Raw genomic sequence first — 23,136 nt, 5'->3', positions numbered from 1 at the left:
TATATAAATACACACGTATATATTTAAGAAATATTTGTGTGTGTATATATATATATATATATATATATATAAATAAATAAATATATTTTGTTAAATGTATGCATGCGTGTGTGAGTATTTATATACATAATAAATATACACAGTACACACATATATATTTTGCTTTTATTTTGGATGTGATTAATTGTTTGACAGCACTATTTATATAATACTATTCATCATCATAAACCATGTTCATAGTAATGAAAAATAAAGAATTTGTGTATGCTGTTTTCAGGAGTGTCAGAAGAAACTGGAGCATAAGCTTGGTTTGGACTCATACCTGCTCAAGCCTGTGCAGAGAATAACCAAATACCAGCTTTTACTAAAGGTAAACTAGACCCAGAGTACATGCACATATATATATAATTCATATATTTGCACCTCTCTCTGATGTTCATGTGTGTTTACATCAGGAAATGTTGAAGTACAGTAAAGGCTGTGATGGTGAAGATGACCTGCAGGAGGCGCTCTCATCTATTCTAGGCATCCTGAAAGCTGTGAATGACTCCATGCACCTTATCGCCATCACTGGATATGAGGTAAGGATTCATTTTATTTAATGTTCAGATTGAATGAAAGTCACCTTTTGGAGTCGTTGTTGACCCTTGACCTGTGTTTCCAGGGCAACCTCAGTGATCTGGGCCGCTTGATGATGCAAGGGTCGTTCAGCGTGTGGACGGAGCATAAGAAGGGTCACGCGAAGGTGAAAGACCTGGCGCGCTTCAAGCCCATGCAGAGACACCTGTTCCTGCACGAGAAAGCTCTGCTCTTCTGTAAGAAACGAGAGGAGAATGGAGAAGGTTATGAGAAAGCCCCGTCATACAGCTTCAAACACTCACTCAACGTAAGTCCTGAATGTCAAAGTAGTGAATATTAAAGCAGTTCATTTTCATTTATTATTTCTCTGACATGGAAATCAGTCGGATGATGGCGACTGTTAAAGATGTGGGCTGGTAAATGAAAGGGTCAAAACCCGCAAATCACTTTACAATCCTAAATCAGCTTCTTTGTTATCATAAGCAGGGAAGATTTATCATTTTTTTGTGTAATCTAACCCAGAAAAAGAAGAAATGCTCATAATGTTTAATTTTGTCTTGTGTAAATAAAGGTGATTGAAGATAAACACATTTGCATGTAAATAAAGGACAGGGAATGTCAGGTTTCTTTATGAGACTGATTGTGTTTATGTTTTGTCCTCTGATAGATGAGTGCTGTTGGGATTACTGAAAATGCAAAAGGAGACAACAAAAAGTTTGAGATCTGGTGTAATTCTCGAGAGGAGGTGTATATTGTACAGGTAAAAACTTATACATTTTGTCCATACAAACATATCCTATGTCTGTTGAAATATCTTTGAATGTATATAATTCCATCTGTGATCCTGACACTCACCTTTCTGGACATTTTATTGTTTATTTTCAGGCGCCGACACCAGAAATCAAAACGGCGTGGGTGAACGAGATCCGGAAGGTTCTAACTGGGCAACTAAAGGCCTGCAGAGGTGAGAGACCCTTACTTTTTCTTTTTATTATTTAGCAAGGACACATTAAAGGGATAGTTCACCCAAAAATGAAAATTATCCCATGATTTACTCAGCCTCAAGCCATCCTGAAAGAAGATAGTCATATACACCTAGGATGGCTTGAGGGTGAGTAAATCATGGGATAATTTTCATTTTTGGGTGAACTATCCCTTTAAATTGATCAAAAGTAACAGTACAGACATTTATAAAGTTACAAAAATTTCTATTTCAAATAAATTCTGTTCTTTTGAACTTTCTATTCATCAACGAAACGAAAAAATATTAAGCGGTTTCCTCAAAAATATTAAGCATAATACTGTTTTCAACATTGATGATAATAATAAATATTTCTGCATATCAGAATGATTTCTGAAGGATCATGTGACACTGAATACTGGAGTAATGATGCTGAAAATTCAGCTTTGCATCACAGGAATAAATTACATTTTAAAATATATGCAAATAGAAAACAGTTATTTAAAATTGAAATAATATTTCATAATTTTACTGTTTTTACTGTATTTTTGATCAAATAAATGCAGCTTTGGTGAGCATAAGAGAACATCTTACCGACCCCAACAATTTGAACGGTAGAGTATATAGAAAAAATGAAAAACTTCACGTTATCAGCTTCATAGTTTGTAGTAATCTAATGATGTTGTGATGTTGTATTACAGAGGCGAGGCAACAGAAAGGCTCAGATCAGATCTCTCCGATAACTCCCAGCAGCAGTCTAACCCTGAGCCCCTTCAAGACCAACCCAAAGACCCTCAAGAAGGGAGAAGAGAAGAAAACTGAACCAGCAGCAGATCCCAGCACAGCTGCCTTACTCAAAAATAATGACAAGGTCAAAGGTCAGTCAGCCCTTCTCAACATGCACCACATAAACACTCTGTGTGTACACATTTTCAGAGGTTGTCTTTCTGATATTACACAGGACATATTTGAAATCAGTCAGTGAATCAGTGAATCTATCCCACAATTCAGAATGCTGCTGTCTTTCCTCTTGCTGCTTAGACTGTGAATTTCTGTGATGAATTTCTTTGTGACCCCTGGTGTTTCTTTTCTTCCCTTTTTTTTTTTTTTTTTTTTTTTTTTTACTGTCTAAACCTGTAATGACCTTCATTATTTCCCCTTCCTCTTTCTTTCTCTCGGTCTCTGTGGAGAATAGACGAGACTGTCACCAGTCCCAACACTGAGAGAGCTGCAGTGGCTAAAAAACGTTTTACACTGCAGGGCTTCAGTAACCTCAAGAGTCAAAAAGGTACAGCAGGAGGGCTCACAACTTTACACGGTCACTGGCAATACATTTGACTGCATATTGATAAAACATTTCTAAAAATCATTAGGATTTCTAATTTCTTAGTTAAAATGTTTAGTAAATATATATTATTTTAACTACGATGCATTTTAAAACAAATAGTTTAGTGACATTGCATAATTGGAAAATATGTAGCCTGTAATTAGTACTAAGATTTGGCTTGAACCTCACTGCAGAGCTGATAGCAGCCTCTGGTGGCAAAAGCCTCACACTACCAATGGTCACTCTCTGCCCTCCAGGTACAGTGCAGTCTCAGCATACATTAGACCTACTGTAGAGCAGAAGGTCTAGATTAGCAGCAGTTTAACATCATAGTTCGAGCTTGGCTACGTTAGAGTTTAGAAACATCATTACTTAAATGCTATTTACTGTGCCTTAACCAGGTGTGACACAACCTATTTCCAGGGAAAAGAATTTGTCCACACCAAAACTGAATTTTATTTTATTTTATTATTTTATTTTATTTTGTTTAATTTTTTCATTTTGATTTTAATTTTAATTTTAATTTTAATTTTTGACCAGTCACATTTCCCTGGGTTCACTGGCAGGGCCTTAACCACGTGTGACAACTTTTTTCCAGGGAAAAGAATTTGTCCACACCAAAACTGAATTTTATTTTATTTTATTTTATTTTGTTTTATTTTGTTTTATTTTTGTAAATTTTTATTTATTTATTTATTTTTTCAATTTTGGACCAGCACACCAAAACTCTATTTTATTTTACTTTATTTTATTTTATTTTTTTTATCATTTTATTTTGTTTTGTTTTGTTTTATTTTGTTTTATATTGTTTTATTTTATTTTTTAATTTTAATTTTAATTTTAATTTTTGGTTCACGTGTGACAACTTTTTTCCAAGGAAAAGAATTTGTCCACACCAAAACTGAATTTTATTTTATTATTTTATTTTATTTTATTAATTTTTTTTTTATTTATTTATTTCAATTTTCGACCAGCACACCAAAACTTTGTTTTGGTTTTGTTTGGTTTATTTTATTTCAATTTTAGACCAGCACACCAAAACTCTATTTATTTTATTTTATTTTATTTTATTTTATTTATTTTATTTTATTTTATTTTATTTTATTTTATTTTATTTTATTTTATTTTATTTTTTTATTTTATTTTATTTTATTTTATTTTATTATTTTATTTTTGTACTAGTTACATTTCACTGGCAGGGCCTAAACCAGGTGTGACACAACTTTATTTCCAGGAACAAGAATTTGTCCACACCAAAAAAACATATTTATTTATTTATTTTTTATTATTTTATTTTATTTTATTTATTTATTTTTTGTGGACCAGTTGGTAACCAGAACAAAACTGGGAAAAAGCATCTTTTATCAGAAATCATTCTTTTTATCACATCACAAATGGTTAGGGCACAGTGTAAGACATTAGTGCACGTTACTTCAGAGGCTTTCACCCTGTAGAACAGCCAAGTTTTTCGTTATGATATTTAAGCATCTTTCCTTTAACCCTGTTATAGACTTTCTCTTTCTTCTTTCCTGATTATTTGTCCTCTTATCCTTTTCTTTCTCCTTTCTCGCTTCTTGCTATGGCTGCCAGGATCTTTCCCCCCTAGTCCTGATCACAAAACTAAAAGACATGAGATTAAGAGTGATCCTACACCGTTTGGCTTCAGAGGTACACTCTCCCATAAAAAAATCCCAGCATTCCCTCCTCCAACATCAGCCATAACCAGTGTTCTGTGCTCCCAAACATTTATTTTATCATATTACGTGGTTTTCACCTTCATATATTTGGTTTCACCATCTTTCATACATCAGCCTAAAGTAATAAAAAATCCAAACAGACTGACTTTAGTGCTGTATAGCCCACCAACAAAAGCGATCTGTGGCGGTTGGTAAATCGATGGAGTCTGTGAAATCTTATCGGCTCCCTCTCCCTTAGACGCAGGTCCCCACATCACTCTTACCCGAGTGAGATGGATGAGCACTTCTAGTCTGTTGCAGACTAAAAGGAGAGGTAACTAGATGCCTGGTGTGGGAATGAACTTTATCGTCTTTATTGCTCTCTTAAACAGACTGGCAAACACTAACCACAGGGTATGGTGATATTGCACTGTAATTGGTGGTTTGCAGGATAAATCACAGTGCTAAATGGCATCTCTCTGACATGACTGCTCAATAAATTACTATTGTAAGTCTAAAATGCTCTTTACTGTGGGAGAATGTGAATCCGGCCCGGATCATATCGTATAACAGGAGAGAGAAAAATGATCTGATAATCTCTTCCTATTTATCTACTCTCTTTTAAAAGAGTTAATCCTCTGAAATTTAATCATCATCATTATTTACTTGCACCTACCTGTCTTTCTTGCTTCTGTGGAACACAAAAGGAGAATTGTTTCACAATTTACTGGTTGCTGTTTTCCATGCATTTACATTGAATGAGGACTAAAGGGTTCAAGCTTCAAAAACAAAGCATAAGCACCATAAAAGTATCATAGAAGTGGTTGTTATTCACTGACAGTCTTTCCCTCCGGTGAGATTTTAACTTGAGAATCATTACAATCAGATCTTTGATTCAGCAAATAAGACTGATAACTACAGTATTTGATTTCAGAAGATTTTACATATTTTATACTTTTGCCCACCTTTTGAAGTTTGAAACTCCAGTTTTCATTTGTTGTAATTGCATGGAAAAGATCTTTTGTATCCCACAAAACAAAAAGCCAAGCAAGTTAAAAAAAAAAAGACATGAGGGTGAGTAAATGATGACATGATGAACTATTCCTTTAAATACTGTGTTTTTACTGTCAATTTACGATAATCCTCTAATATTGTACATTTTATAAACCAAAAGATGTCAGTTTGTGCAAGAAAATCAACTTGCACTTCCCTTCATGTGGAAACGCTCGAGTTTAACACTGCATGAGTGTCTGGTTTGGGTTCCTGTCTGCTGGTTTGCGGTGCTAGTTCTGGATTCACTTTTACGATTCTGAAACCACAGATCCGTTTCTACCAAACACTCTTCGGGCTCCATAATTATCCGCTGATTCAGATCTAAAAATGTTTATGTATCTCTCCATAAACATGTTTTGAATGATTTGTGAATGTGTCATATGTCTTCTTCACAGTCATAATCTGAACATAAAACACAAACAGCTGTTAGCTCAGTGCCTGATGCTGTTCCTCTTTTAAAATGGATTATGAGATAAAGAGGCTGTGGCTCCATTTCAAAACCTAGTGTGCTGCCTACATAGGCATCATATGCTAAATCTGTTCTGAAACTAAGGAAGTGTGATTACTTCATACATCTTTCACAACAATTGGCAATTCCATAATGCATTACGACAAGCTCAGTGAAAACATCCATCCAAGATGGCGAAAAATGACAACTAAATGAATAAGCAAATTTATGGGGCTGTTCACACAGTATGCGTTTTTCTATTCCAATGCGCTACTTTTCTATTGTTTTTGTCTATTTAAACACATGCTAGATGGACGTGTATGACCGTTATGCTCGCGTCTCGCGTCTTTTGCAGTGCTTCGCACATGAGTGCCGCGTTTTTAAGAGAAATTTAACTTTTACACGCATCGATGCTCATCAATGCAAGTTTCGGAGGCGGGGCAAGCGTTGCGAGCTTCTGTTTACAGTAGCAAGTTGGCGTGGCAACTGTTTTATTTGTTCTTTATTGCCGTTATTGCATCACGTCCCAAAAGCTTGTCTCAAGACCCTCGCGTTCTGGCTGCGCTTCTTTTTTTTTTAAACGATTCCTGAGCGCTGCGTCGCATTCTTAGACGCAAAGACGCGTTCTGTGTGAATGAGCTCTATTAGGGGCCGTTCACACAAAATGCGTTTTTTTTCCATTCCAATGTGCTACTTTTTCATTGTTTTTCTATGTAAACATGCGCTAGACGGACATGTTTGACCATTGCGCTTGCATCTTTTGCAGCTTCTTGCACATGACACGCTGTTCTAAAAATGCGGCGCTCAAGTTAACGTCAGTTCGACTTTTAATAAACGCCTCATTTTTTTCCCCATTCCACTGCCCGCGTCTCGTGTTTTTCAAAGCAAAAACACGTTCTGTGTGAACAACCCCTTAGTGTTGTGCATTACTGTTTATGTAGGGTGTTTCAAATCAGTCCTAGAAAAAAAGTTTCAATTGGGTTCAATATAAAATCCTATAGTTCTTGACTCAGTTTTAAAGAATGCTTTATGCCAAAAGGCTACAGTATATAAGGAAAAAATTCTTAAATGATTGCATAATACTTGTTGATGTTCATGTTTAATGGGGTATTTAAATTTTTTAACACTGCTAATGTATGTTTACAAGCTGTTTAGGTCATAAAATTTAAGTAAAACTCAATCCATAAAATGATCTTATGATGGGAGCCCCTAAAAGGTTTTATATGAAGCGTCCGACAGGAACTTTACGGTTCCATATAGGTTCTTTTCTTCTTAGAGTGAGGTTCCATGACAGTTAGGATGCCTCCTACGGAGTTGACAGCAAAAGAGTTAACTATGTTTTGAAACAGAGCCAGTCTCTTCTTCACCTTCCACACACCATCTAAATGGAGCATCATTTATCCCTCTCTTTCGTTGTCTTACCATCATCCAAATGTCACATTCATTCACCTGTCCTCTCTTTCACAAGGCTTCACCAAGGCATCGCTGTCTATGGATGCGTCTGAGGAGAACGACGGTTACTCGAGCGCCGAGGACCCCATGAACTCTGATCCTGAGGATGAGGGAGGGAAGAAGCTGGTGAGTTTAAGAGCTCTTTGCTGCACAATTCATTGTCTCCTATGTTTGTTTGAGCGCTGATGGTCTCATTTTTGTTTTTTTGCGTGTAGTCTCCAGGCAAGTATGTGGTAGTCGCTGACCATGATAAAAGCGGACCACAGGAACTGACGGTTAAGAGTGGAGACACGGTGGAGCTGGTGAGAGAGGGAGACGATGGACGCTGGTAAGATTCACACATTCAGGATTATGTTATCATTTACTCATGTTCCTCATTCCAAACCGTTATGACCCATAAATTAATCGTTCTTTTGTGGTTTTTAAATAAATCAACAATTTCAGTAATTACGACAAAGCTGCTTGTTTTCAAACATATTAATATATTAACCAATATTCATGTTGTGATTCCAGATGTTATGTTCTGTATTCCAGAACTGTATTCTTTAATAAAAACAATCATTATTGAGGGAAAATAAAAATATGATTTTACATGAGTTCACATTTTGTGTGTTTTTAGCATTGGATTTAGATTATACTTAAATTATTTTAATATATTAATAATAATATATTAATTTAAATACTTTTAAGTCATCCTGTGGCCGCCTTGAAAGTTTGCCGAGGCCCTCTTGTGGGCTCCGGTTGAGAAGCACTGCTATAAATGCATAAAACTTAAAATACAAAAGTAAAGCAGTAAATAATACACATCTTAACCTGCTCCTAATTTCATAGGCTTAATAGAATATTGTAAAATATATAAAATGTTAAATAACAGGAAATTACATAGAGAAATTAACCTCAGAGCTGTTTTTTGCCCAAATATTTAAAATATCTAGTTCCATTTTAGCATTTTGAGTGTTGGATCTTATGGATGACAAGTAAATTTCACACATTTTCTATAAGCAGAGGCTGGTATGATATCAGTATGGTGTAATATTGACAGCGTTGGGGAAAGTTACTTTTAAAAGTAATGCATTGCAATATTAATATTGTGTTACTCCCTAAAAAAGTAACTAATTGTGTTACTTAGTTACTTTTTATGAAAAGTAATGCATTACATTACTTTTGTGTTACTTTTTCTCACCTGGAAAATTTTAACATTTTGGCAAATGTTAAGGCCCTTTCACACCAATAGTGAAATGAATAAGCCTCAGGCTGAAGGAAATTTATTTATGCCTGTACAGTAGAGGGCGCAGCTCGAACAAACTTTTCAGCTGTGCTGCCATTCTGGATTAAAGAAGAATAGGATACAGTAGAAGGAAGTTCAACACTCTTATTTCTAAAACTAATCTGAAGTATTTTTGCTCATTAGTATGGTTGAATTGGATCATTGAAGGTCAGCAGCAAAGACATTGGTTAATAAAGTGAGATTAAATACATAAACTATATTTGTGTAATTTAATATAGTTAATTATTACAGGTTTGCATAAAATTCTGAGATTGCATTTCACAGTTTTTATTCATTTTGAGGAATATTGAATGTTTTCGTGCAAGTGAGATGAGTAAATGCATGTTCACATTTAGTCTAGAACTACAATAACCATCATGTTCACACATGCAGCGCACACAACACCTCTGAACTTTATTTCTCTGAACATGAGGACAGGAGAGCTGTCACTCAATATATTTGAAAAAGTAACTTGCGTTACTTGTTTGAAAAAGTAACTTGGATATTTTGTTGTAAATTGAAAACGTAATGCGTTACTTTACTAGTTACTTGAAAAAGTAATCTGATTACGTATCTCTTGCGTTACTTGTAATGCGTTTACACCAACACTGGATATTGATGTTTTTTTTGTTGTTTTTTTCAGGTTTGTACGTAACCTGCGGAGCAATAAGGAGGGCTGGGTCCCTGCTGCAAACCTGCTCACTCTCATCAGAGAATCCAAATCTTCTCAATCTCTCTCCAGCTCAGGTAACACAACTTCCTGCTTTTCATCCACCACACAATAAATCATTATTTTATGAATTTAGCTAATGTAAGTACATGCATGTTTTTCCCACAGAAGGCAGTGGGTCTGGAAACCTCAGCACATCGTCCAGCTGCAGTGAAACCTACACAAGCTTCTCAGACATCAAAGCCTGAAGCCGCTGCTCCAGCTCCTTGTGGCAGCTCCTACACAGTGCACTTTCTACTGAAGCTCCTCGAGCCTTTGTACTGTATTTAACCTCCTCAGCCGAGAAAGGAATCGACCTCTGCGGTCAATATGCGCTATTCAGGATATTTTATATAGAGCGTCACCCTTTCTCAACCATCTCTCCTTCATAAGAGAGAGAAAATGTCTGCTTTTCCCATTCAAATTCTCCATTACTTTGAAAGTATGGTGTGATGCTGTTCGTTTCGAATCTGCATGCATTTCCTCAAACATTAAAAGAGAAAAAGGGTTCTTGGTCGAGTCAGCATTAACATCAGAGTAGCCTGCGGTTTAAAAAGTCTTTAAATAATACATAACAAGGACTCTCATTGGACTTTAATGTACGACCACATGAGCTTCCACTGGTTTTATTGATCTTGCGTTGAGAATATCAGTGTCTTTTTTGGAATGTCTGCCTTGGTTGGCATCTAAAGCTCCTGTCTGATTTGCTGTAGCAGCAAGACAATGAAATGTTGTTTTATACGATAAAGATTTTTGAGGTTATGCCTGGTGAAAAGTCCTGTTATTCACTGTATGTATTCATCTAAAACAGCTGTATAGTTTAAATTATTTCCTGTAAAAGATTTGTACAGATATTAACTTTTATCTCATGTTTTTCATTAAAACAGTATATATATATAAAAATCTATACATATTGTATATTATGACCACTATTGTTGTGTGTCAATGAATTGTATTTTGTTGTATTTGTCACTTTACTGTTCTGCACCATTCATGTACAATTATTACAAATTTTCCAGTAACAACATACCAATTGTGTTCACATTTTATGCAATCTATTTTCCTGTACGTCAGCACAGATTGTTTAATTTGGTTTGTTCAAAATGTAAAGTCTGGAAAGTGATAAATGGCATGTTGTAACCAGCACTCAACTTTTGTAAGACTTTAATTTAAAGGTCAGAACCTTTTGTCAAACAAGTATTTCTTAAAACTTGTCAAAGTTCATCTATAATCCTAGAAACAGACAGCTGATTCAATCAAGGAATGAAACACCATGATGTTTGACCGTTTGAACACCACGGCGTTTCTGTGCTTAAGTGTTCATGTCCACATAACTGTACACTGTCTTTTGTTTTAACGTGTTCAGCAATACAAAAATCATTGTTCATATCTATTTAAATTTTATGTGGCACATTGCTGCATGTAAGTTTTATCTCTTGTTAGTTTTATCGTATTCTCATTTGACATTAAAATATTTTCCTGTATTAGACTGGCATCTGTGTATATGTGTAAATATGTATCTAAGAGGTTGTATGAAATCAATGAATTTAAAGTGCTTAGGCTGAATAAACTTCACTGAAACATTCTATCCTCTTCTGTCGGCTTCGATGTGTCAAGGAAATATCTAGTGTTCTTCCCACATTGCTTTCATTTCTGCTTTGAAAATGACCTTTTAATTAATTTGGTAAATGCAATCTTAAATACAACAGATTTGCATTGTGCACCACAAACAACTTTTTCAAATAAATTTTACTTAATGAGTTACCATATTATTAGACCTTTTTGATTCATTTAAATCTGTTTCATGATAATTAATGTGGAATTTCATTTTGAAACTTTTTTTGATTTATAAATATATAGACTAAAAAACAATTTTGTGTTATCAGACACATAAAATTGTGTTAACGTGTTATCAGAATTTATTTATTAAAATCGTTTATAATAAAAGATTGAGGAAACTTTTGTAATGGAATTAATTTTTTGAAACTTTTTTTAATATTAATAATATTTTTAATATTAATAACTAATATTAAGACTGTAAAGTAAAACAATTTTCCTTAAAGGGTTAGTTCACCCAAAAATGAAAATTCTGTCATTAATTACTCACCCTCATGTCGTTCCACACCCGTAAGACCTTCATTCATCTTCAGAACACAAATTAAGATATTTTTGAGAAGATCCGATAGCTCAGTGAGGCCTGCATTGACAGCAAGATAAGTAACACTTTCAGTGCCCAGAAAGCTACTAAACATATTTAAAACAGTTTAAAACAGTTCATGTGACTACAGCGGTTCAACCTTAATGTTCTGAAGCGACGAGAATACTTTTTGTGAGCCAAAAAAACAAAATAATGGCTTTATTCAACAATATCTAGTGATAAGCGATTTCAAAACACTGCTTCATGAAGCTTCGAAGCTTTACGAATGTTTTGTTTTGAATCAGTGGTTCGGAGCGTGTATCAAACTGCCAAAGTCAAGTGAACCATTGAAATTTCGAAACACTTATGACGTAACGAAGCCTCGTTTACTGAAATCACGTGACTTTGGCAGTTTGATACACGATCCGAACCACTGATTCAAAACAAAAGATTCGTAAAGCTTTGAAGCTTCACGAAGCAGTGTTTTGAAATCGCCAATCTCTAGATATTGTTGAATAAAGTCGTTATTTTGTTGTTTTTTTGGCAAACAAAAAGTATTCTCATCGCTTCATAACATTATGATTGAACCACTGTAGTCACATGAACTGTTTTAAATTCTTTAGTAAAAATTTTAATTCTTTAGTTAAATTTCTTTAGTAGCTTTCTGGGCACTGAAAGTGTTGATTATCTTGCTGTCAATGCAGGCCTCACTGAGCCATCGGATTTTATCAAAAATATCTTAATTTGTGTTCTGAAGATGAACGAAGGTCTTAGAGGTGTGGAACGACATGAGGGTGAGTAATTAATGACAATTTTCACTTTTGCGTGAACTAACCCTTTAATTTATCGTATCAGATTTTTTAAAATGATTTTAAATCTGTTTCATGATAATTAAAGATGAATGGGTAAGCTTTTGTGATAGAATATAATTTTTAAAACTTGATTCATAAATATTCACAGCTAATATTAAGCTTAATATTAATAAAATAATTTCCTTTAATTATAATAACAATTTACCATATATTTTTTATAAACTTGAATCTGTTTTCTGATAACAAAAGATAATGGTGGAAACCTTTATAGTAGAATTTCATTTTCAATCAAACTTAATTGATAAATATTAAGTAAAACATGTAATAGTGCAAAAACTTGCCATTTAACAGCCTATTATAGGCTTTTCGGCTAAATCTAAGATAAACTAAAGTGAAAAAAATCAAGAAAAAGTGTAAAGTAGAACATGAAGTGTACAAAATAAAGACATTTTAACCATCAAACATTGCAATTAGAAAATATGATTTTAAAAAATCTTATCCAAGAGGGTTTTTGAACTAAGTATTAAACATGATATTGTCCAACATGAAAGAAAGAAAAAACACACCATATTGTAAATTGTTAGTAGGCTATAACACTTTTTTCCATCATTATAGATTTTGTTTCAATTTAACCTTTAGAAATTGCACAGATTTTATGAAAGAGCCACAGCTCGTTTGGAGCTTGTGTGTGACTCAGAGCCTGTGCTTCATTAACAAACTGCGCACTCGCAGACTTCGGCTGTGACAGTGTCGTTCAATCGTTCAGGTAGGTATATGACGCGATACTAGCATAAAACGTCGTGATTCAAAATCATGAGTCATGCACTTATTTTAGCCAGTATCTCTTCATAATACAGTCTGAACACATCCACATCCGGGTAACCCGACGCCTCGCCTCAGTGAGGGAGGAAGCGCCAATCGCCGCACGGCATCTGACCTGAGATCAGCTCGCGCACCACAGACAAAGCTGCCACGGACGGCTACAGAACCGATCCCAGATCATTCTTCAACCGCGAAAAGGCACCAGACAGGGAGTTTGTGTTACAAACCCATCATGTCTTTTGCAGATATACGCGTTTGAGTCAGTCAGTGTTTAATTCGCTCATACACACTTTCCTCTGACGTTTAGCCCAGCGCGCGTGCGCGCACTCACATACACACACAGTCTGCTGGCGTGATCAGGACGGCTGCCGCGAACACACACAGAAACACAGCAGCCGCAGAAGACAATTACATCGCAGCACTGTAAGTATTCAACATTTCCGACATTACAAACGCGATATCGAAATAATAGCTAGATATCATATAAAACGTCGAACACCAGCATAGGCTCACAGGCTACAGCTGTGTGTCTTTTATTTTGGTGTCGCAAGAGAATAAGCTAAACGTACGCCCAATTTTCCGCATGTCGGGCTTGTTTTTGGTAACAGGGTTGACAAATTGAGAGTGTGTGTGAGTGTTCGAGCCGCCAGCGTCTGATCTGTTCCATTGTTACAGTCTGTCGTTCTGTTCGATTGTGACGTTCTGTTCGCGTGTTACATTGTAACCAGCTCGCTCAGTGTCACGCTGTAATTCTGCTGCTGCTTGTGTTGAATTGAGTGAACAGGCCTGAAACAGATCACACCACTGCAAGGCCTTCTCACTCAGTTCAACACAAACACAAGCAGATCATGCACTGGAGGGCCTGCTCACTCAATTCAACATACATTTCAGCACGATTCTGCATAATACCACTATCAACTCTTGTCAGATGCTTAATAGAAGTTCTGTCACACAAATCTGACGCCTGACGTTCAAATGACTCCCATTTAGCCTTATTGCTTGTAATGTAATCTGCAGTCCAATGACAATATATTTTTTAAAAGCTTTTGGGTGCAAATGTTTTTATTTGGAGAACTGTTACAACAATGTCAAAATTAATGACACAATTTATTGATGAAGTTAATTTAAAAATACTATAATTAGCTATATAATCTATTAAATATGTTTAGCTGTGTCCCACATTTTTTTAGCAACCCTGTTACTCCATGTTTACTATATATATATATATATATATATATATATATATATATATATATCTCAATTATTTTGTTATTATTATTATTATTATTATTAATTTTATATTACTAAAATGGAACATTCCCTAACTTGTCACACCCAAGGAGTGACATCATTTGAATATTTTCTACATCATAGTGGGAACTTTTTTTTTTTTTTTTTTTTTTTTAGTCTTTAGGTCAACCGTTGAACCCTGTTACCAAACATTTTTCTTTAACTTATGGAAATATAAGTTAATCAGTAACCACAATTTTAAATTTTTGGTCACAAACTAGCTCACTGTTGCCGACTGACAGCTTAATTTACACTAAATTTGTAACCCTGTTACCCATTCTGTCACATTTATTATGTATTTTTTAGGAATTCAGGCCTGGTTTTGTACTCTATTCATTGGTAGTGATTCAAACTGGTTTCTCATCACCATCTATCTCTCATTTATCGAGGCTATGTCCAGTGCTAAGTCCTTCCATTTCGTTATTTTATTTTCTAATTTTGCTGCACTGGGGTGTTGAAGGTGGTATTTACAGATAGTAAACAAAGGTGGAGCTTCATTTTTTCTTTGCCGAGGACTATATAAGATTCCTAAAACTGTCACACAGCAAACAGAGCAGAGGACCTGTTTACTGACTGCTAAATAAATGTGGTCATGTGACATTCCTCAGCGATGGGTCTTTTGATGGTTTAGGTGATATTGTGATAATAAACATGGGTGAGGTGAGCGTGGCGTGTGTTTCTGGAGATCAGTTATGACTTCATGACTGAGGTGGGTCAGGTCTTGCTTTTATTGCTGTAAGTGTTTACATAGTGAATTATGGTAAGTTATTCCCAGTCTTTAAACACACCTTGATTGCAGAGAGGACAGACTATTATGATCAGTAAATTCAAAATGCTTCTGAATATTATCTTTAAAGAATCCTCTACAGGAGGTGCTATCAAACTATGTATACTTTATATAATTTAATACATTAATCTGTGACATAAGGTGGTGGTAATATTGTAAGATGTATTAAATGAACGCAGCACTTACATAAAGGTAATCTGTTCAAAGATCAGCTGCTGACAGGTGGAGGAACAGGAAATGTCCAACTCTTGGACTCTCTCTCTCTCTCTTACACACACGCACACACTCCTTAGGTTCTTAGATCACAGGATTACCAGTCACAAGTTTCACTAGGTTCTCTCGGAAAAACAGTGAATATTCCTCTCATTATAATTGTGTGGTTTAGGTCGCTGCTGTAAAGTTCCTCTCACATCACATTCTTCTGTCAACATTGTCAAAATGGCTTTGTTTCTACTGTGAACAGATTCATTGAATCAAATTGAGAAGAATCATTTCATTTAAAGTACATGTTAATTTGAGGCTGGAACAAGGTGAAGGTAAAACAAAAAGTTTTGTCGTTAATTTACATAATAATTAAAGCCACTTACAGACTGATCATTACTGTTGTTAATTATTTAGATATTTGGTGAAGTGTAAGTAGTTTTAATCGGTGTTAAGTAAATCTTAAACCATCAAAAATCTTTTTTTTATTGATTGAAATAAAGCTTGAATAAAATAAAATATTAGATGAAAAACTTACAGCTTAAACGAAAATTAGAAATGTTGTCTTGGCAATTTACTGAAAATAAGTTTGAGTATTAAATTGAAATATAATAAATAAAAACTAAATAGAAGTATTTAAGATCTCTTCTTCAGACTAAAGTGTATGTTTTACAGGTATCTTACTGTAAAACCAAATAAATATAATGTAAAAAAAAAAAAGAAGTATTTAAAGAACAAAAACTGATAAAAATGACAAAAACGAGAACTAAATAATATAAATATAAAAGATACTATATACTATAATAGTATATAAATAATACTAAAATAACACTGGGTTTAATGGACCGTTTGCGTAACTGCTTAGGACGTACCTACTCGTTCTTTATTATGATCACATTTCAAAATAATATTAAAGTCATCAAAAGTTTGACATGTATAATGGAAAAAATGTTTAGTTTTAAAAGAAATTCATAAGAAGGCACTATTTGTACTTGTGTAGTTTCAAGCATTTAGACAAAAGTTAGATCATAAGATTTTTGAAGACAAGTACAGTATGTATGTGTGCTGCTTTTGATTAATGTAGTATTCTCCTTTTAAACTTTGGTAGACTTCATCTTCAGTCTCAGTGTTGTCAGAATTTTAGAGGGCCGTCAAAACCATTGACTTTGTCCATTTCTTTTATTTTTTTTATTCCAGGTTGAAAAGCTAGAAGTCTACGGCCGCTACCATGCCACTATTTGGTAAATCTCACAAGAACCCCACAGAAATTGTGAAGACCCTGAAGGACAACCTCTCCATCCTGGTCAAACAGGACAAGAAGACAGAGAAGGTATGAGTTTGAAGTTGTCATATTATGGCATTTAGCAGTTCCTGGGGGATTTTAGTCAGTGAATTACTCCTGCTGATAAAACCCGATTCACTATAGGAATAAATCAGGTGGCAGTCCAAACATGGAGAAAAAAAAAAGAAAAAGGTGCACTGAGCACTGTTGGTACGGAGCATCGTGCAAGCTGGTTCTGATTGCTAGCTTTTTAAAGAAATCAGCAGATCGCTGCAATATGGCATGCTTTCCTGGGACTGTACAGCGTCACTCCATCGCTTTAATAAGCCTGATTTGCATCAAATGAGGCGTGTTTAAACTGAAAGAATGTTCCAGTGCATTTAGTGGCTATTTAAGATGGCACAAAAGTGACAGTCAGGTTTAATAAATTTGCCACTCTGTGTTTACCTTGGTCCACTGGTCAAATTTTTTTTCTTCCTTATTTTTCCACTCTTTCCCAAGATTTTATTCCATTTCATTATCTATCCCGGTTGTTCCAGAAGCTCTCTCAAATGATTGCATAATGAATTTGATTATTGAGTGATGATGCTCAAGTTTTCCAAGGTCTCTACAGCTTTGCCCTGAGACACATTACAGCTATTTTCAACCAGAATATCAGTGGTTATATCCTCTAAATCAGGCTTCTTTCCACTGCTGATTTTTTTCCATTGTGTTTTTGCATTTTTCATTTGCTTTTTCGGAGAGACAGGCCTGGCCTCAGGCAAATAAGAGTTTTAAACCAGTGCACTAGATCAGCAGTGGACATGAATAATCTGATCCTATAGTAGGATGTGCTCAGAATATGGATATGCATTTTGATAAGTATCACTGTCATTGTGTTTAGCCTTACTGTTGACTATTAGCATAAAGTCTGCTCAACTTTTTTTTTCTTTCTATTTTTTCATCTGTTGAGGGAAGTGTGACATGGAAATGTCTATGAATGGCCAATTTTGTGAGCAATATGTACCAGACTAATGTAGACATGAAGTCTGAAACTGGATTTGCATTTGAAAAACCACTTGATTTCATCAGAATTCCTCTTTAGATGACTTTTGCAAAAATTATCACTCAGTCATATCTTTTTTTTTTTTTTTCTTCCAAAGAGATTTTTATTTGAATGACAGTTGTTTGTTTAATTGGGGTAGTTCAGGTAAATTAGCCCACTCATCTCAGTGTCAATAAGTGGCCCAATTTACTCAATCTGAACCCCATTTTCAGAGCGTCCAAATGTGCGAGAGGCTGGGTTTCTTCCTGGAAGTTCTTATATTTGTGCTGTGAGTAGAAAGATGTCGCAGAGGTGGGAATATCGCTCCACTGCCCGACCTCTTGCTCATTTTCACATGCCTGCTAAGGCCCTTTTCAGCAGCCTCACGCTAAAGTCAAGCGTTTGAAGTGCTGGGAACCTGCTGATTGTTATTCCGAGGGCCTGGGGCACTTCCAGCTGGAGGAAAATCCATATGCTTCACGATGCCTCCACAATTTCAGACCGAGCTGTTTCAGCAGCTGATAAATAGCTAATGATGTTCTTTGTATAATGAGCTTACATGTGAAATTACCCAGAATCCTTTTAGGTGTTCAGAGCGATATGTGGCATTGATACCATATGCTCTGTATACACATGATTAGAAACACCTGAATTATAAGCATATTTTGTAGCGATACTGAAGTGATTTGTGTGTTCGTCAGGCTTCAGAGGAGGTGTCCAAATGTCTGGTGGCGATGAAGGAGATCCTGTACGGCACTAACGATAAGGAGCCGCACACAGAAACGGTGGCTCAACTGGCCCAAGAGCTCTACAACAGCGGCCTGCTCATCTCACTGGTGGAAAACCTGCAGGTCATCGACTTTGAGGTGAGGATGCTTTAAGACAATAAATGACATTATAATTCAAAGCACTACTGAAGACATTTATAATTGCATTATAATTTATTACACACTGCAGTTCAAACATTTGGGGTAAGTAGTCTGTCTATCATCTGTCTATCTCTCTCTATCTTTCTATCTGTTAGGACTAGGAAAATAAATTGATGCATCGCAAATCGAGGATTGATTCTGATATTTTCTATATGTATCGCGATTCTCTCTCTAATCGATTCTGAGCTTAGTTTTCAACAGCAGATGTCACTGCGTGCTTTAGAAACAGTCGTACTCTGCTTGCTTCCAGTTCCTTACACACACCACTTGAACCTTCTATAAAATAATCATTCATAAAGTTCGGAAAGGTTGAAGGGTATTACAAGTGTGTTTGCAGTGGGCTGTTTACATTAATCTCGCGTCATAAAAACATTCTGAGGTGCAAGTACATTCTCAGACACAGCCGAACGCACAAGCCCTCTTCTTCGTGAGCATTTGAGTGTGCGGTTAAAAACTAGCCTAGAGCGCCATCTGCTGTTGAAAACTAAGATCAGAATCGATTTGAGAGAGAATCACGATGCATTCTGAAAATATCAGAATTGAGAAGCATTGATTTATTGTCGCAGCCCTACTATCTATCTATCTATCTTTCTGTCTGTCTGTCCATCTATCTTGCTGTAGATGTTCGGACAAACTTTTTTGCTCTTTGTTATTTTCATGGTTCTAATAATAATCGTTATAATGACAGTGTCTATGTGTGTGCACAGGGTAAAAAAGACGTTTGTCAGATCTTCAACAACATCCTGCGCAGGCAGATCGGAACCCGCAGCCCAACGGTGGAATATTTCTGCTCTCATCAGGAAGTTCTTTTCATCTTACTCAAAGGGTGAGAGATGATAGGTATTTTTGAAATGCAGCACGTGAGCATGTTACTTATCAACTGCTTGAATGGAAAAGTTTCAAATGTTGTTTTCCTTCCATCATTCCATTCATTTTAGCAATAAATGGATGCCTACAGCATCAAGATCAGAAGAGAAAACATGGAATAGATCTAAAATCATCAAGCTTCATTTACCCGTGAATGGCCCTTGTTAAGCATTGATGTGTGTGTGTGTGAACGTGACATTTCTCCTGTGATGTCGTGGCAGGTATGAGACCCCTCAGGTGGCACTGAATTGTGGGATTATGCTGCGTGAGTGCATCCGGCACGAACCTCTCGCCAAAATCGTCCTCCACTCTGAACACTTTAAAGATTTCTTCAGCTATGTGGAGATGTCCACATTTGACATCGCTTCTGATGCATTTGCCACCTTTAAGGTGAGCGCTATATTTTATTAAATAACACATTATTTATTGATACTAGAGCTGCATGATTCTGGGTAAATTGAGAATCATGATTTTTTTGGTTTCAAACAAGAGATCACAATTCTGAATGGACAACTAAACAAAACGTCATTTAATAGAGATTCTGACAAGTGTTAATTGCTGCAGTCTGTTTTTAATAAATCTGAATGAATTATTTAAAAAAAAATGGTTTGGATGAATGATTCAGTGACTCACTCATAAAGTCTTCACTTGTTTCATTACTGATGAATCAGTGTTTTTCGACTGAATGATTCAATGACAAATACATTTTTTAACATTCACTTGTCACCACCTGGTGGCGTAACGATGTAATGATACAATCGTATTTAAAGCGCCAAGTTACTTTCAAGGTGATTTACTTTATTTTGATGTCTTCCATAGACATCAGTGTTTATATTTGAACTATAAACTTTACTTCTGTGATAATATTTATAATACCGAAATAACAACACTGTGTGGTTGAAAAGCCTGTTTGTGACAACTGCTCTCTTTGGATCAGCGGCAGCGCCAACGCAGATTTCAATGTTCCGGTGTGATTTTGTAAAGGTTTAATAGACACTGGTGAATGGTTGTCATTTAGGAATGAGATTGTGTGGGTGTTTGAAATGAGATCGCGATTTTTAACGATTAATCATGCAGCTCTAATTGATATATAAATTATTTGATAAATGGGAAATTACATTAAATATATTGTTTGTTTTTTGTTTTGTTTGTTTACAGGACCTGCTCACGAGACACAAGGTTCTGGTGTCAGAATTTTTAGAACAGAACTATGATGCGGTAAAAATTGTTTTTTTGTTTTGTTTTATTGTTATTTTTTTTCCATAGAATTCTGAAAAGCTAAGATTTTTAAATGACTCTCACTGATCTTCCAGGTTTTCGATAACTACGAGAAACTGCTTCACTCTGAGAACTACGTAACCAAGAGACAGTCATTGAAGGTGTGTGTTCTGACATCTGATTTCTGTCGTCTGGAGCCTGTCCCGTCATTAACACCATGTGTTTATGTGACAGCTGCTGGGTGAACTGCTCCTGGACAGACACAATTTCACAGTCATGACACGGTACATCAGTAAACCAGAGAACCTGAAGCTCATGATGAACCTCCTGAGAGACAAGAGCCCCAACATTCAGTTTGAGGCTTTCCATGTCTTTAAGGTACAAAAAATGAGACACTATTTTATTTTTTAAATGTTTTTTTTTTTTTGTATGGAAAAAAACTAATTTGATTTATATTACCTTGTAGTTAAAAACACCTAAGATGGGATTCTTATATTCATTAAAAGTGGTTCATATGCAATATATTCCAAATCTTCTGAATCCATATTATAGCTTTGTGTGAGGGACAGACTAAAATATAAGAGAAAAAAAAACATACTGAAAAGTAAATATTGTGTTTCCTTGAAATAGTTGTGTATAATTATAACAATCTTTTTCTTTTTTTATTTCCTCAGGTGTTTGTGGCCAATCCAAATAAAACGCAGCCCATCGTAGACATTCTTTTGAAGAACCAAACGAAACTCATCGACTTCCTTAGCAACTTTCAGAAGGATCGCACGGACGACGAGCAGTTTAACGACGAAAAGACGTACCTCGTCAAACAAATACGAGACCTAAAGAAACCAGCCTCCTAAACTTTAGCTATTACAGTATTAGGGAAAAAAAACCAACAAAAAACCCACAAAAAAAATATATTAACAATAATAATTCTATTTAAAATCTTGAAAAATTTGTCTCTTCTTAGTTCTGAGGCTTACAAAAGAAGGTTCCTGATCATTGATGTTCTGTGTTCTTATTTGCTTTTCTTATCTTATCGCAAACTCTCGTGCCATGATAGGATGTTTCAGAAGTAGGAATCAGTTTGAGTTACAGGACGAACACATCAAGACAGTGCGGATGAGGAAGTACAGGTAAACTTTAATTTTCACGAGTCTGGACACTCCACGCTCTCCCTGGCATCAACAGCGCCACAATCAGAAGAGATTGTGTTATTTGGATGTTGCTGGAAAGGAGCTGAAATTCCCAAACGATCAATTATGAGCTGTTGATTTTCTCTTGATATCTTGTAACTGCACTAATCTTCATTCTTGCATTCCTCCTTTCCGTCTTCTTTTCTCGGGCATCAGTATGACTTGCATTCGCTTTTGTTATTTGATTAGCCTGTGCTTTATTCAGAACACTACAAACCTGATCATTTCCTCCCTGTTCTCTTTATTCTGTTTGTGTTTTTATAAGAATTATTTAGAAGGAAGAATTCATTTATCAGTATTTTAATTATTGTTCATCTGAGCTGAAAAAGGAAGAGCATGTGTGGGTCTTCGTGTACATTTTGAGTTGCTGCCAGGCCGTTTTTCTGATCAGACAGCATCGCTATTTTGTTTTATATATTTTTATTTGATGTTTACCTAAAGCTGATTTTACTCTTAAGGTGGTTGCCATTTTAGAAGAATTTTGAAAAATCAACTTTGGCACTAAGTGAACCGGTGTATATTCCAACTCGTAGATTTCATGTAGATCAGTGAGGTAAATCTATAGTGCTTTGGCATTGCTATTGTATGCTCTATACTATAGTGCCCTTAGTGCTATAGGATTTGTTAACTTTAGTACATCATACTAAAGTACTTCTTATACTGTCGTGCAGCTGTAGTATTCATTTCTATACTATAGTATTCCTTTTACTGTAGTATGTATTTTGTGCTATAACCCATAATTCACATGTCTATGATGATTTTGACAGAAGTAGATTGTTGCATAGCTGAAAAACAAGATGAAATGAGGATTTAAACATACAAAACAGGTGCCTTTTGTTCTTGAGTTATTAATTTACTCTTTTTTTTTTTTTTTATTATTATTATTATTTGAGAAGAAATTTTGGAAGGGGGAGCTTAATTTCTTTTTGTTTTTAATATGTTCTCATTGAGCATATTTAGCTTGATTAAGCAATGAACCTCTTTAACTCACTATATTTGAGTTATGCTGTTGAAGAAAATTCATTAAATTTCATTATTTTTTCCTCTACAGTTGATTGATTCAGTTTTTTTTCCTTTAGTTTTATGTGATAAGATACTCACTCAA

The 23,136-nt window shown here is 35.3% G+C and overlaps 2 protein-coding genes across 5 annotated transcripts in view; both read left to right on the top strand.

The window, feature by feature from the left end:
* Positions 1 to 11,060, top strand: part of mcf2la (mcf.2 cell line derived transforming sequence-like a) — a 77,642-nt gene extending 66,582 nt beyond the window's left edge. For 2 of the 4 annotated variants that reach the window (XM_051893323.1, XM_051893328.1), the window contains exons 20-31: positions 278 to 370; positions 456 to 581; positions 665 to 886; positions 1,247 to 1,339; positions 1,465 to 1,543; positions 2,242 to 2,418; positions 2,736 to 2,828; positions 4,458 to 4,535; positions 7,513 to 7,622; positions 7,712 to 7,824; positions 9,407 to 9,510; positions 9,602 to 11,060. In XM_051893323.1, coding sequence (XP_051749283.1) covers positions 278 to 370; positions 456 to 581; positions 665 to 886; positions 1,247 to 1,339; positions 1,465 to 1,543; positions 2,242 to 2,418; positions 2,736 to 2,828; positions 4,458 to 4,535; positions 7,513 to 7,622; positions 7,712 to 7,824; positions 9,407 to 9,510; positions 9,602 to 9,681 — 1,368 coding nt within the window. In that variant the 3' untranslated portion in view covers positions 9,682 to 11,060. Of the gene's footprint in view, positions 1 to 277; positions 371 to 455; positions 582 to 664; positions 887 to 1,246; positions 1,340 to 1,464; positions 1,544 to 2,106; positions 2,155 to 2,241; positions 2,419 to 2,735; positions 2,829 to 4,457; positions 4,536 to 4,802; positions 4,878 to 7,512; positions 7,623 to 7,711; positions 7,825 to 9,406; positions 9,511 to 9,601 lie in introns of all 4 variants that reach the window. The other 2 variants (XM_051893315.1, XM_051893336.1) reach the window with 2 other exon arrangements.
* Positions 11,061 to 13,336: 2,276 nt separating this feature from the next.
* cab39l (calcium binding protein 39-like) lies at positions 13,337 to 23,079 on the top strand. Its single transcript, XM_051891981.1, has 9 exons — positions 13,337 to 13,666; positions 16,719 to 16,851; positions 18,529 to 18,693; positions 19,464 to 19,582; positions 19,845 to 20,013; positions 20,782 to 20,841; positions 20,937 to 21,002; positions 21,076 to 21,219; positions 21,516 to 23,079. Exons 2-9 carry the CDS (start codon positions 16,750 to 16,752, stop codon positions 21,693 to 21,695), a joined length of 1,005 nt encoding a protein of 334 aa, XP_051747941.1. The 5' UTR covers positions 13,337 to 13,666; positions 16,719 to 16,749; the 3' UTR covers positions 21,696 to 23,079.
* Positions 23,080 to 23,136: the final 57 nt, after the last annotated feature.

Source organism: Ctenopharyngodon idella, chromosome 1, assembly GCF_019924925.1.
Source record: "Ctenopharyngodon idella isolate HZGC_01 chromosome 1, HZGC01, whole genome shotgun sequence".
NCBI lineage: Eukaryota > Metazoa > Chordata > Actinopteri > Cypriniformes > Xenocyprididae > Ctenopharyngodon > Ctenopharyngodon idella.
The sequence above is the reverse complement of the archived record's forward strand: the minus strand, read 5'-3'. Positions and strand labels throughout refer to the sequence as shown.